Here is a 15,561-nt window from a genome sequence, read left to right as displayed (position 1 = left end):
AGCAGTACTTTGTGAGGAACAAATGGGTTGTAGGAAAGGATGCTCCACAGTAGATGCAGTTTATATTCTACAGCATATAATAGAAAAATGGAGAGAGTTCAATAAAGAAACAGACATTGCTTTTATTGACTTTAAAAAAGCTTTTGACAAAGTCAAAAGACAGAAACTTCAGGAAATAATGATGAATCGAGGATATCCAAAGCATCTGGTAACTGTGATAAAAAGTTTGTATCAAGACACAAATGTCACTGTAGATCTCAATGGTAAAACAACTAATGAGGTACCAACTAACAAAGGGGTATGACAAGGCTGCTGCATCTCTCCAACTTTATTCAACATCTACATTAATGAAATAATACATGTGTGGAAATCAGAATTTCAGAAAGGCACCTACCTAGATAGGAACATTCTTTTAAATAATTTACTATATGCTGATGATGCAGTGATCCTAGCAGATAAGGAAGGTGACGTTCAGAAAGGAATCTACTTGCTAAAACGGATAAGTGCAAAATTTAACATGGAAATTTCAAAAGAAAAAAACTAAGACCATGGCCTTCATGGGGAAAGAACCAATCAGAAGCAAAATAGTGATATATCAGAAGATTTTAGAGCAGGTAAACCATTTCAGTTACCTCGGATGTGAAATGACGTATGGCTACAGCAGAGATATTGAAATTAAGCTTAGTAAATTCAGTCAGGTATGTGGAACAATCAGCAGGAACCTAAAATCAAAACCAGGAAAGACACTCAAATTAAATTTTACAAAACTGTTGCAGTTCCCACACGGCTCTATTGAAGTGAGACATGGGTGATTACCAAGAAGCAAGAAAGCCGGATTCAGGCACAAGAAATGAAATTCCGTAGACGTGTTAAAGGTTGAACAAGAGAAGACAGGCTAAGAAATCAAGATATTAGAGAAGAACTGCAAATCTTTAGCCTCAATGATAAAATTCGAGATTACAGAAGAAAATGGAATGATTGTCTACAAAGAGTGAGAGACTTCCTTTAAAGGCAAGAAATTATAAGTGCCATGGGAGAGGAGACAGAGGAAGACCGCTACAGAGATGGGTACCGTAACAGGAAATTCTTGCCTAATACCTGAAGAGAAGATGAAGATGAAGATATTTCTAAACAAATTACAAAAACTGGCTAAAATTACACTTTACCAATTTCTGAGTTTATGGAACATCTTGTATCCAGTATGGATTTTAAAATTTTCGGCAAAGTGAACTGAAAAATTTGGAAACTGCAAGAACCTTCATCTTGTACGTTACTCTCTTATTACTCGTAATTTCAGTGTTGAGGTCTAGTAAAATATTTATATGCTTCCTGTACATGTTTTTGTGTCATGTTTCAATTGCATTTAATATTTCACTTTCATGTCCCATGATTCCTTAACATGACATGACTTTATCTTGGAGATTTATTAATAGTTGTTATGGAATGAAATCATCTTGTGTTTTGTTTTCCTTCCTCTCCATGCAGTGACCCTTTTTCTTACTCATTCTTTTGTTGAACCTGTGGCTTTCAGTACAGAGTACAATTTACTCAGTGACAATACTAGTCTGTCCACTTATGAGAAAAACTGGTGAATCTGAATGTAAGAAAGGTACGAGCTCTGTCTGTCTCCGTTGTATTCATCTTATAACTTGCGAACTGTGTACATGTTGTGATAAAATCTGTAATTCCTGTAGTGTTGATAAGTTCACACTTTAGTTCCATTCATTGATGGTGTGATGAAGAAACTAATTTTCAATCCCCCTTGATCTCTTATTATAATAAAGTTCAGAAAAATGTTAACGTCATTACCATAATATTTACAAAAGTCTGTGAAATGATAATACATTATGTGTTAAAAACATCTCACATTTATTTCTTTATTATTTCTTGCCCATTATATTGCATTAGAGCTCTTTCTGTACTAATACGTTATAAATAAAAATGAAGTACAATATCTCTGTGGCATATGATGGACTGAGATGTTGGATCTGCTGTTCATTGAAAGCTAGAAGGGGTTGCACTCAAATTTAGTACTTAGAAAATGTACATCATTAATTTAGTGTGTTATTTACAGCATAGAAAGTTTCAGACAAAGTAGACACTGGATAGCAAAAAAAATCATGTGACGACTAAAAGATTGCTTTCAATTGAAATAAAAGCCTATTAGATGCACTTTACAACTTGTTGTATTGTTTCTCATATTTTCATGCTGCATTCACTTCTTCAATTTGTCTTTTTCAGTTAACTTGAATGTAAATCTACTTATCTCTCAAGTTTTGTGAATCGAGTGATATCTGCATCCACACAGATACTCCACAAGCCACCGCATGGTGCATGGCGAAGGGTACCCTGTACAACTGCTAGTCATTTCCTTTCCTGTTCCACTCACAAATGGAGCAAGGGAACCACAAGCCACCGTATGGTGCATGGCAAAGAGTACCCTCTACAACTGCTAGTCATTTCCTTTCCTGTTCCACTCGCAAATGGAGCAAGGGAAAAATGACTGTAATGACTGTCTGTATGCCTTCAAATGAGCCCTAAATTCTCATACCTTACCTTTGTGGTCCGTATGCTCAATGTATGTTGGCATCAGTAGAATCATTTGACAGTCAGCTTCAAATGCCAGTTCTCTAAATTTTCTCAGTAGTGTTTCTCGAAAAGAAAATTGCGTACCCTCCAGGGATTCCCATTTGAGTTTCCAATGAATCTCCATAACACTTACGTGTTGTTCGAACCTACCAGTAACAAATCTAGCAGATCACCTCTGAATTGTGTTGATGTCCTCCTTCAATTCGACTTGGTACTGATCACAAACTCTCAAGCAGTATTTGAGAATATGTCACACTAGTGTCCCTATATGTGGTCTCCTTTAACAGATGACCCACAATTTCCTAAAATGCTCCCAGTAAACCAAAGTTGACCATTCACTCAGTTGTGACCGAATTGTTCATTTATGTAGAGGAATACAGCAGTCCTATCACACTTCCCTGGGGCACTCTTGATGATATCCTTGTCGTGATGAACACTTGGCATCGAGGACAGCTTAGTGGGTTCTATTACTTAAGAAGTCTTTGAGCCACTCACATATCTGTGAACTTATTCCATATGCTTGTACCTTCATTAACAGCCTACAATGGGGCACTATGTCAAATGCTTTCCAGAAATCTAGGTACATGAAACCTGCCTGTTGCCCTTCATTCATAGTTCACAGTGTATCATGTGAGAAAACGGCAAGCTTAGTTTCACACAAGCATTGCTTTCTAAAACCATGCTGATTCATGGGCATAAGCTTCTCAGTCTCAAGAAAATGTTGCGGGTCTGCTCTTTTGCCCTTCTTATATACAGGACTCACCTGTTCTTTTTCCCAGTCACTTTTTTAAAAGAAAATTAGGGAGATACTTATATACTTGACAAAAAAATGAGGAAGATTAAGATCTAGGCAAAATTTCACCAAAAATCAAAGCTGTGTTTGTAAAAGGTAATTATTTAATTACACATTGCAAATACTGAGCACATATTTTTCAACTGACTTCGCCTCAGTCAATTTTAGGTTTGTGCTCACTGCTCACCATAAAATCTTGAACAACGATTCACGGTAAGCACTAGCACTGAAACAAAGTCGTATAACCGCGAAGCGTCATTTGTCCATTTCTAAGTTAGTCAATAGACACAATGCTGTTATAGAATCAGTTGTCTCTGATGTCCAGTATTTTAGTGAATACTGACCATGCCCGCAAAATTTAAATGCTTGAAAAATATTAAAAAAAAAAAACACCAACCCAATGAGCCTGAAAATATGGGAGCCAGGAGATTATGAAAAAATATGTTCAAATGCGGGTGATCCCAGGGGATATGAGAGTTGGTCACCCTACTTGGTGCTTTGTGCTGGGTGAGAGATTCATGATAAATGTAAGCTAGGCGAGGGGCCAATGCCGTAGGGTACTCTCTGTAAAACCAAATTGAGATTCCTTCCAGATCTGGTGACTTATTTGCTTTCAGATCTTTCAGTTGTTTCTCTGTGCCAGGGATGCTTGTTTCTATGCCTTACATACAGGAGTATGTGGTCTAATGATGGCATGCTTGTACGATTCCCTGGTGTGAATTTTCTCTTGAACGTGAAATTTGAAACTTTGGCTTTCGTTTTGCTATCTTCAACTGCCACACCAGACAGGTCAACAAGGGACTAAATGGTAGCTTTAGACCCACTTAGCAATTTTACATAGAACCAGAATTTACTCGGGTTCTCTGCCAGATCTTTTGTTAAGGAGTCACGGTGGTAGTTGTAAACTAGATCTTTTCACAGGTGCCTGAACCTCTACTAAACTTTGCTTGTTATCATTTGTGTGTTCTCTTTTGAACTGGGAGTGCAACAGCGTCTGCATTGTCAACATCTTCTGAATTTTGTTTTAAACCATGGTTAGCCTTTTCCATCATTCATCCACTTACTAGGCATGTAACTCTCCAGACCACGATTTACAATATACTTGAACTTTGCCAATAATCCCTCTACATCCATCTTACTGGAACCAAGTGACACCAGTTCACTCTCTAAGTGAGATAATAACAACTGATTATCTGCTCTATCTGGAAGAAACATGGTGCTAGCCTTCTTGACTGATTTATTAACTTTCATAACCATAGTTGCTATAATGTCATCATGATTGCTGTTCCCTGTTTCTACACTGACATTGTTGATAAGATCTAGCCTGTTTGTAGCTACAAGATCTAACATTTGCTGCTGAGCTAGCTGCCCAAGACAGTTTTCAGAAAACATGTTCCGTAGTATTCCACACGACTGTCTGTCCGTGCCCCCTGCAATGAATCTGTAGACTTCCCAGTCTATACCTGGTGGGTTAAAGTCACTTCAACTAATACTGCATGTTTTGGGTATTTATGCTCATCGTAGGATGCTATGGTACTCTTTAACTGAAGGAGGACAGCATTTTCCATTGGCAAATTATGAAACTTGATGTGCATTCTAAACTCTGCAAAGACTTTCAGACTGCTTCTATCATTTTCATAGTGGCAAATAACTGTTCAGGAATAACTAATGTATAGAACATATATACAGTTAATACTGCCCACTATTGAGTAGGAAGTACAAAACTGTTATGTTCATATACAGTATTACTAGTGTCCAGCTTGACACAGTCAAGTCATTTAAATATCTGGGCGTAATGCTGCAAAATGAGAGGAGGTGGAATGAGCATGTGAAAGCTGTGACAGGGAAGGCAAATGGTCAACTTCGGTTTATTGGGAGAATTTTAGGAAAGAGTTGTTCACTTGTAAAGGAGACTGCATATAGGATGCTGGTGAGATCTATTCTTGTGTACTGCTTGAGTGTTCGGGATCCATACCAGGTCGGATTTAAGGAAGATATCAAAACAATTCAGAGGAGGGTGGCTAGATTTGTTACTGATAGGTTTGAACAAAATGTAAGTGTTACGGAGATGTTTGGGAACTCAAATGGGAATCGCTGGAGGGAAGGCAGCATTCTTTTCAAGAAACACTATTAAAAATATTTAGAGAACTGGCATTTGAAGCTGACTGCCAAATGATTCTACTCCTGCCAACATACATCATGCGTAAGGACCGAGAAGATAAGCAAGAGCTCTTGCCCATGAGAGGCAAAGGTCTTGAGTTCAAGTCTCGGTCTGGCACACAGTTTTAATCTGCCAGGAAGTTTCATAACAGCACACACTCCACTGCAGAGTGAAAATCTCATTCTAAAAACATCCCCCAGCTTGTGGCTAAGCCATGTCTCTGCAATATCCTTTCTTCCAGGAGTGCTAGTTTTGCAAGGTTGCAGGAGAGCTTCTGTGAAGTTTGGAAGGTAGGAGACAAGGTACTGGCGAATGTAAAGCTGTGAAGATGGGGCGAGAGTTGTGCTTGGGTAGATCAGTTGGTAGAGCTCTTGCCCACGAGAGGCAAAGGTCCCGAATTTGAGTCTTGGTGTGGCACACAGTTTTAATCTACCAAGAAGTTTCATAACAGTGCACACTCCACTGCAGAGTGAAAATCTCATTCAGGTATCAGTTATGTAGGCCAGAAATACAAAATATAATTTTAGTGTATCCATTGTGGATGATGAACTGTGACTATGATTTTAATAGGAAATTTATCTGGTAACAAATATACAACCAGTTTTTTTATTTATTTATTTTTGATACGATTTATTCTTCCATAAACATGTTTTCAAGCCACTGCAGGCTCATCATCATACTACAAGAACATTATGCTGTGGATCAAGTACAGCTAGATGATGTGCTGAAGAGTACACTGCCATATGGTATTCATCTCATTTCTATATCATACATTATAAAGCTATGTACACAACTATACAAAGTATTTAGCTGCACTTGGTTTTACACTTTAAGACCAAGTGCAGCTAAATACTGTTATCGTTGTGTACATTGCTTGATAATGTACGATATAGGAACAGATTTGATATGGATACGACAAGGCATTGCAGTCATCAGCATGACATATAGCTACAGTTGGTCCATAGCATAATGTTCTTGTAATACCTGCATCTGATGATGGGCCTGCAGTGGCTTGAAGACATGTTTATGGTAGAATAAATCATATCCAAAAACTCTTCTTTAGATTGTAGTAAGTATTTAAAGTTATATGTATTAGTGACCATACAAGGGCTCGATACAAAGTAGCGGTAACACTGCTGTAACATCAAACAAATAAGTTGGCGATGTGCAATTTGTGTTGACACAATGAAGGCCTGTGAGATGGTTTTGTACAGTGAGCAGAGATAGTCCTCTGTCAGGCTACTGTAGTGTGTAGACCTTTGAATGTCGTAGCTGTAGTGCAACCTCCCTAACATCATGTTTACAAAGAAAGAGTAATGTTCTTGTCTCAAAATTGAAGAGACACTACATTGGAATATGCAAGAATGTTTCCAGGGACTGCGTGAAGTGTGTGGTGACACAGCATTGCCATACAGCACAGTTGCATGATGTGTTACAGTGTTCAGATTAGGCAGAGGTGCTGTGAAGGATCACCCCCATATGGCATAATCCATATAGAAGACAATGCAGTTCAGCTCCCTGCTTCCTTTTTGGACACTGATTGACGCTGGAATGTGCGTGAGTTAGCAGCAGGAGTCGGAGTACGCCACAACGTTGTGCTTCACATTCTGCACATTTTGGGATACTGCAAAACTGCAGCACATTGGATATCCCATTAAATGTCTGAGGTGCAACAATGGCACTGCTGTACCATTGCACAGGATTTTTTGGGGTGTTATCAAAGCATAGATGACAACTTCCTTCAATGCTTTGTCACTATCAATAAAACCTGGAGCATGCTCTTATGAAACAAACTTGAAATGCCAGTTCAGTGAATGGGGGCATCCTGGTTCTCCTTGATCACAGAAAGTGCTTGGTACACCAAGTGCTGGGAAGGTGATGTTGATTGTGGTGTATGATACTCAAGGTGTAATACTGCATCTTGCTGTACCACCAAAGGTGACGATAGACACTGCCTACTGCTGCACATTCCTGCAACACCACCTTCATCCAGAATTCAGGCAAAAGAGACGACATTTCATGGAACAGCATCCCATCATTCTGCTTGACAATGCACAATGCCATACTGATGTTGCTGTCCATGACCTTTTGTGTTGCTGGCAGTGTCAGGGTCTGGAACGTCCACCACACTCATCTAACATGAACCTCTGGGAATGTGATCTTTCCGCCAAAGTGAAAGAACAATTTCGAGAGATCTGGTACACCACCAGAGGTGACATTATCTATGCTATATGGTGGTCAGTACAGGACATCAGCAGAAATAGAAGCACAGATGGTATACGATGTCTTCCAGACATATAAAAAATGGTCATAAATAATGGGGGTGATTATATTGAAGAAGTGTAACTATAAGTACCTCTGTCAATTCAGCTATATCAGGGAAAAATAGTATGTCTCATTACATATACCAATTCCATTCTACACAGAGTACGCGAAAGAACTTGCCCCCCTTCTAACAGCCGTGTACCGCAAGTCTCTAGAGGAACGGAAGGTTCCACATGATTGGAAAAGAGCACAGGTAGTCCCAGTCTTCAAGAAGGGTCGTCGAGCAGATGAGCAAAACTATAGACCTATATCTCTGACGTTGATCTGTTGTAGAATTTTAGAACATGTTTTTTGCTTGAGTATCATGTCGTTTTTGGAAACCCAGAATCTACTCTGTAGGAATCAACATGGGTTCCGGAAACAGCGATCGTGTGAGACCCAACTCGCTTTATTTGTTCATGAGACCCAGAAAATATTAGATACAGGCTCCCAGGTAGATGCTATTTTCCTCGACTTCCGGAAGGCGTTCGATACTGTTCCGCACTGTTGCCTGATAAACAAAGTAAGAGCCTACGGAATATCAGACCAGCTGTGTGGCTGGATTGAAGAGTTTTTAGCAAACAGTACACAGCATGTTGTTATCAATGGAGAGACGTCTACAGACGTTAAAGTAACCTCTGGCGTGCCACAGGGGAGTGTTATGGGACCATTGCTTTTCACAATATATATAAATGACCTTGTAGATAGTGTCGGAAGTTCCATGCGGCTTTTCACGGATGATGCTGTAGTATACAGAGAAGTTGCAGCATTAGAAAATTGTAGCGAAATGCAGGAAGATCTGCAGCGGATAGGCACTTGGTGCAGGGAGTGGCAACTGACCCTTAAGATAAACAAATGTAATGTATTGCGAATACATAGAAAGAAGGATCCTTTATTGTATGAGTATATGATTGTGGAACAAACACTGGTAGCAGTTACTCCTGTAAAATATCTGGGAGTATGCGTGCAGAACGATTTGAAGTGGAATGATCATATAAAATTAATTGTTGGTAAGGCGGGTACCGGTTTGAGATTCATTGGGAGAGTCCTTGGAAAATGTAGTCCATCAACAAAGGAGGTGGCTTACAAAACACTCGTTCAACCTGTACTTGAGTATTGCTCATCAGTGTGGGATCCGTACCAGGTCGGGTTGATGGAGGAGTTAGAGAAGATCCAAAGAAGAGCGGCGCATTTCGTCACAGGGTTATTTGGTAACCGTGATAGCGTTACGGAGATGTTTAGCATACTCAAGTGGCAGACTCTGCAAGAGAGGCACTCTGCATCACGGTGTAGCTTGCTCGCCAGGTTTCGAGAGGGTGCGTTTCTGGATGAGGTATCAAATATATTGCTTCCCCCTACTTATATCTCCCGAGGAGATCACGAATGTAAAACTAGAGAGATTCAAGCGCTCACGGAGACTTTCAGACAGTCATTCTTCCCGCGAACCATACGCGACTGGAACAGAAAAGGGAGGTAATGACAGTGGCACGTGGGGTGCCCTCCGCCACACACCGTTGGGTGGCTTGCGGAGTATGGATGTAGATGTGGATGTAGATGTAGATGTAGACATTTTATCCAGCCCTTGTGTTATCCTGAGTTATCTAGAAGCTGATCTTTTTCTTTTCTGTTCTTTATACATTTTTGTATGTTTGTGAAGGTGCTGGAACTGACAAAAAGCTTTAAATCCAAGACACTGCAAGAACATTTATATCATGCAGTGGAAAGCAACATCACAACCAAGTCACAAGAAAGCATAGCAGCAAGGAAACTGACTCAAGATTCAAGAAAGCAATATTACTCTAAGATTGGATTTAAAAAGGGAGTAAGTTAGTATTAATCTTTCTTTACTTATATCAACTACGGAGCAACATTTTACTAGTAAATATGTTTAACTGGAGGAAGCTCTTAGTTTAGTTTAGTCACTTGTGTGAGTCACAGGCCTCATAAATGCAACCCATCAGTATGTTATGGGACAAGTGAGTTTGACAATTGTAATGCCCTTTCTCAGTGAAAAATACGGCAACATGCAGACAATTAGTCCAATCAACGAAGACAAAAAGGTTGATATGTGAAAAAAATAATATAGTCATAATTTTTTTTTCACAATGGTAGGAGGGAGTGTCCTGAACAACACACTAAAAATCCTGGGTAGGGGAAAGGGGGAGGGCAGCATGTGGTATTTTAATGGTATACAATTGCTGTTCACTGTTAAATGAGGTGCTGCTAGCACAACAATTTGAAGATCTACATGAATGTGATACATTTATTATAAATTATCAATCTGTCTATCGGTGTTTGTAACGATCACATACTGTATGTGCATTTTGGCACATGTCATGGCATTGTGCTTCTGTGAAGAAGATATTGCTAAACCAATACTAAGCATCTTAAAATGACAGATGAATCTGTTGAAACTGTTAAAGTGAGATAGAAATAGCTGTGCAACTGTTGACTGAATTGTATTAAGGGATTCCTGTTTGTGAGTCAAAAAGACTCATTTATAAGACACACAGTCAAACAAAGGCAGTCATATGCAAGAAGAAGAGAGGAAAACTTGTCTGCACTGCATCCTACAACAGAGCAGGAAATGTACAGTGGCACAGATAATGGAAATCTGTGAACAATAATTGAAATTTCAGTCTCAGAAGACAGATATTATTGGAAGAAGAACTGTCACTGATTTAGATGGTTTCTAAAAAAGTGTTGTTCACTCCACTATATTGAAATGTTAAGATCACAGCAAATATCCTATGCAGCAAGAGACGGCAGATATCATACACAATAGATTTAACTGAAAGCTGCCATGTAATTGGCATTATTCTGAAAACTTTGTGGTTCACTTACAGAAAATTCAATGGTGTAAAATGCAATCTGATGAATATATCCAATATTGTAGCAGCTAGGGCAGTTTGCTAAGAAAAATGCTCAACATCTGGAAATAACGTCATCACCATACTATTTATCTCAATAAGACCTGACACAATGAGAATCATACCAAGAAGCACATATGCCAGGATTCAAAGAGCAATGGTGGTTTGAAAGTGCCAACTGTCAAAGGACATAGGTTTATTATGTCTCACACATCATCATCATCATCATCATCAGACTAAGCCTTTATCACACGTGCAGAGTTAACATATACGAGGGTAAGTCAATTATTATCCACAATTTAATTATATTTTTGTTTATTTTGGTAGTACTGTCGTTTTACGTTGATGGTGCATGTTTTGTTTATTTGTTGTTATATCTTTGCAATTTTCAAGCTGCTAGTTTAGTTTCATTATTCTGCCATGCTGTTAATCATGGCTGCTCTGCTGTCTATTTGCACCAAAGAAGAGCAATGTTCGTTGATTTGTTTCTTTTTTGTGGTCGGAAGGTGTATTAGGGGCTGAAATTTATTGAAGACTTTCGCAACAGTACGGGAACAGTGTTTTGCCACAACGGAGGGTCTACAAATGGATTGAAAAATTCCGAAATGCTCGCACAAGTGTTACGCATGATGAAGGAGCCGGACAACCATTTACCTCCACAAATGAAGAAACCATTGAGCATTCACGTGAAAAAATTCTCTTAGATAGACAATTAACTATTGACGAAGTGGCACATTGTCTGCAGATTAGTCACAGTTCTGCCTATGAAATCATCCACAACAGACTTGGGTTTCATAAAGTCTGTCCAAGATGGGTCCCAAAACAACTCACACAGTTGCATAAACAAACGTGCTTGGACATCTGCAAAAGAACATTTGGATCACTATGGTAACGAAGGGGACAACTTCTTTGACAGAATCATTACTGGTGATGAAACTTGGATCCTTCATTATGAGCCAGAGAGTAAAAGGCAGAGTATGGAATGGAAACATTCAAATTTTCCATGCAAGAAAAAGTTCAAGACTCAACCGTCCGCAGGAAAACTGATGCTTATGGTTTTTCGGGATGTCCAGTACTGGAACATTAGGGGGAAAGGGGCACAACAACAAACAGTGTACGTTACAGTGAGATGCTTACTGCCAGGCTAAAGCCTGCAGTTCGGAGAAAACACCGAGGATAGCTGTCAAAAGGTGTTGTGTTGTTGCACGACAATGTCCGTCTGCATACTGCTACCCACACAGCTGAAACGCTCCAGAAACTCAAATTTGAAGTACTGGATCATCCTCCATATAGTTCCAATCTTGCCCCTTCTGACTATCACTTGTTTGGTCCACCCAAACAGGTATTAAGGGGCTCTCGATTTGCCTTGGACGAAGCAGTGAAAAAAGCTGTGCATTCCTGGCTCGCAGCTCAACCGAGAACCTTCTTTTATGATAGCATCAGAAAGCTTGTTCAGTGATGGACCAAGTGCATTGAAACACAAGGAGACTATGTCGAAAAATGATGTACTTGTAAGTTTCCTATTTGAATACAATAAAATTTTGTAACTATTTTGCAGACAATAATTGACTTATCCTCTTACATCCGATGAGTCTAGCAGTTAACATGAGGATGTGAATAGTGGTTAATTTAAACATAGATATATAGGATTTATGATGCGATTTACAGGATTATTGCCTGACCAACATGGATAATGCCAGTAATCATTCAAACAACAAAGAATGCAGAAATTTTGCAGTGGTTAGAAGACAAAACTAGTTCAATTTTGGCTCCTGAATGAAAGCAGATATACATTGTGTGTTCAAAAAAATAATATTTTAGGTTGGCAGAAAAACGTTCATTGGTTTGTAAGTACGAAACTTTCGTCCCCTTCAAAGTAGTCTTCTTGAGAATGCACTCGCTTCTCCCAACACTCTTACCATTGTTGGAAAAATTCTGGAACATGTCTTTTGGAATTAAGATCAGCTGAATTGTCACATTTCTCATGAAGTCTCCCTTTGATTCAAATTGTGTAACTCTTGGGGCATTGTTAGCTTGAAAAATAACCAAAGCCATGCAGAGCCACATCAGGGTAGTAGGGAATCTAATGAACCACAGAAATGTAATGTTTGGTGAGAAAAGTCTGAATCAGATGTGCAGAATTGGTGGGAATGTTATAAGGATGAAGCTGCCAAGTTTTTGCTGCCAAGGATCCAATCATTTGCACTGCACTGCATCATGGAAATGACTAAGGACCTGCTGGCAGTATTTCTTTGTGATTGTTTGGCCTTGTGTTGTGTACTCATGCTGCAACAGCCCATGAGAATCAAAGAAAACGATCAACGTGACCTTGACATTGCCACGGACTTGACATGCTTCTTTTGGCCTCAAGAATATCAGGTGTTTCCACTGTGATGACTGCATCTTTGTTTCTGGATCATGCCCATAAACTGATATCTCATAACCTGCTACCAAGGTGTTCAGAAAGTTGGTATTACCGTTTACATTGTCAAGCATGTTCTGTATGATTTCCGGGTGGTGTTGCTTCTGCTCCATTGTCAGCAGTTTTGGTACAAATTTATCGGAAATTCTCCTCAGCACAAATCATCAATCAAAATTAAATGTACCAGTTCATGCTTACCCCTATCTCATTTGCATGTTCTCATAATGTGATGGTCTTTCATGACCAAAGTCTGCACTTGCGCAATTACATTGTCATTTTGGCTTGTTGAGGGTCTGAATCTTGCAAATGGTTTTCACTTGGGTATCAAGATGCTTTTGGCAAAATTTTAGTTCTCAGTTCATTCCATCATTTTACAACCAACCTCTTTACAAGTCCTGACTCATAGGCTAACTACCAGTGACAGAAACTGTCTGTCTGTAGGAAAAAATTCATGACTGGGTGTGAATGTCTCCACCACATCTCCAATGAAGAAAGTCTCCTGTGCTTCACTGGTTTACATAGGAAAGAAGAAGGGTCATTACTTTTTCAACACACCTCATATTGGAGGATGTCAAGTGCCACAAGCACGTGTGCGACATATTTAGACCTGCCTGCTTATGGGCCACTCCCCGTTTCCTATCTTCTACTAACAATGTGTCAGTATGTGACAGAACAGCTGCTGACCATATACTGTCTGTGCTGGGTTGTTTCTCAGTGTTAGCTGTGCAATTTATGTTTCAAATTTGGTACAAAGGTTAAAATTAACATATACTACTAATGAGTACTTGAATGTTCAGGTAAGGGTGTTCATGTAATTAAATTTAAAAGAGTGTTGTAACAAGAGATGTTGCAATATGTATGAAATATGGAAAGACAAAAGAATGGAACTTTTTTATCATAGGGTTCTGCAGCCATAATAATTTGTTTACAGGAAGTCCTTCCCTGCTTCTAACTGTAAAATCCTTATTTCAGTATGCTATATGCTGACAGACGAAACTTTCATTTCTGAGTGGGTGCCTTGCAATGCACTGTGCATAGCCATCTCATACATATGTCATATAGCTTTGCAGACTGTATTGTTCAAAGACAGAGTTAGTGGAAATGAGCTCAACAAGCACAGGCACTGGCCCAAAGACTTCTGGTGTGTGGAAACTAACATTATGACCAGAACGGGAGTGGGAGAATGATGCAAAGTATGTAATACACCTTATTCTGGGCCCTCAGTGTCATTCAAGAACATGTGTTTTATTACGCTGTGATGTGGTTGTTATATACAGGATATTTCAGCTAAGCTGACCACTTGAGGTATTGCCTGATTGTTTAAGGTATTGCATTTCTGTTTTCATCCAAACAAATTGTGAAAAACTCTTCAGTAATTGGCGTATTGTCCCTTTTCACTGCTACGTTAATTACAAGGCTACAGGTATAAATTTACTTTTTAAAATGTATCTTTAGTAATTTCTGCTGCTAGTATCGTAGTTAAAAAGGAGAAAATTGAACAGCATTTCACACTCCATAACCCAGTTAGTAGTTCCAGAGAAATTATATTTAGAACTTAGGATTTATTCATTTTGAATATGAAATCAGTTGCTGTCTTATGTTATGGTTTATGTCGTTATATGGAACTGCCACATCAGGCTCATGGTGCACTGCAATTTGACACAGCGAAGAGAGCCGACTTACAAAAGTGATACAGTGGAGAAAAGTTTTTAATTAAACTTGCACTAGTTGCATTTGGCTGTGTGTGTTGGATGTTCACGCCTACTGAAAGGCAAAGAATATGGCATCTAAGGATAATTAACTATTGTAACAGTTCTGTTCTTGTTGTTGCCATAATCTTGAAAGAAAATAGTACACCAACAACTGAATGGATTTGTAGAACTGAACTTCAGGCATAAAGAATGTTAAATAATAACTTTATGTCATTATTTTACTGTTGAGGTAATACATAGTTGCAAAATTACATAAGCAACAGCAACAGCAACAGAAATTTCATTTATGTCAAGAAGTGTCCAAATTTCCACTGTCTACTGCAATACACTGTCTACTGCAGTCAGTGGTGCAAGGACTATACCACCCTTTCCCTTTGGGTTCCAATCTACGTGAGGGTTCATACTATGAAAACATCTTCTTCCTCATCCTTGGGTAGGTATGCCCCTTCCATTTATACTAAACTATGGTACAGGTCAATCCCCTTTTTGGTGCCCCTGCCCGCACAGTATAGGTCAGCCTCCGGGTCTGCCTACCTGCCTCTCTTTCTCTCATTTCATCTATATCGGATGCGCCCACCCTATCTTCTCTAACAATGATTCATAGTCTTGCCTCTTTCATACTCCTCTGCACATTATTTTATTTAAAATTTCCTGGTAAAATTTCTATCTACCTCTCCTTTCCTCCTTCTAAGTCCCTCAGCCTACCTGCT

General features: G+C 39.2%; 1 protein-coding gene across 1 annotated transcript in view; it reads left to right on the top strand.

The window, feature by feature from the left end:
• The window catches only part of LOC124798902 (spatacsin), a 369,496-nt gene that overhangs the window by 178,335 nt on the left and 175,600 nt on the right, over positions 1–15,561 (top strand). Inside the window, exon 17 of the mRNA XM_047262433.1 lies at positions 9,505–9,669. Within this exon, the coding sequence (XP_047118389.1) occupies positions 9,505–9,669 (165 nt within the window). The remainder of the gene's footprint in view (positions 1–9,504; positions 9,670–15,561) is intronic.

This window comes from Schistocerca piceifrons, chromosome 5, assembly GCF_021461385.2.
Source record: "Schistocerca piceifrons isolate TAMUIC-IGC-003096 chromosome 5, iqSchPice1.1, whole genome shotgun sequence".
NCBI classification, from domain to species: domain Eukaryota; kingdom Metazoa; phylum Arthropoda; class Insecta; order Orthoptera; family Acrididae; genus Schistocerca; species Schistocerca piceifrons.
Note: the sequence above shows the minus strand (reverse complement) of the source record. Positions and strands in the feature narration are given on the sequence as shown.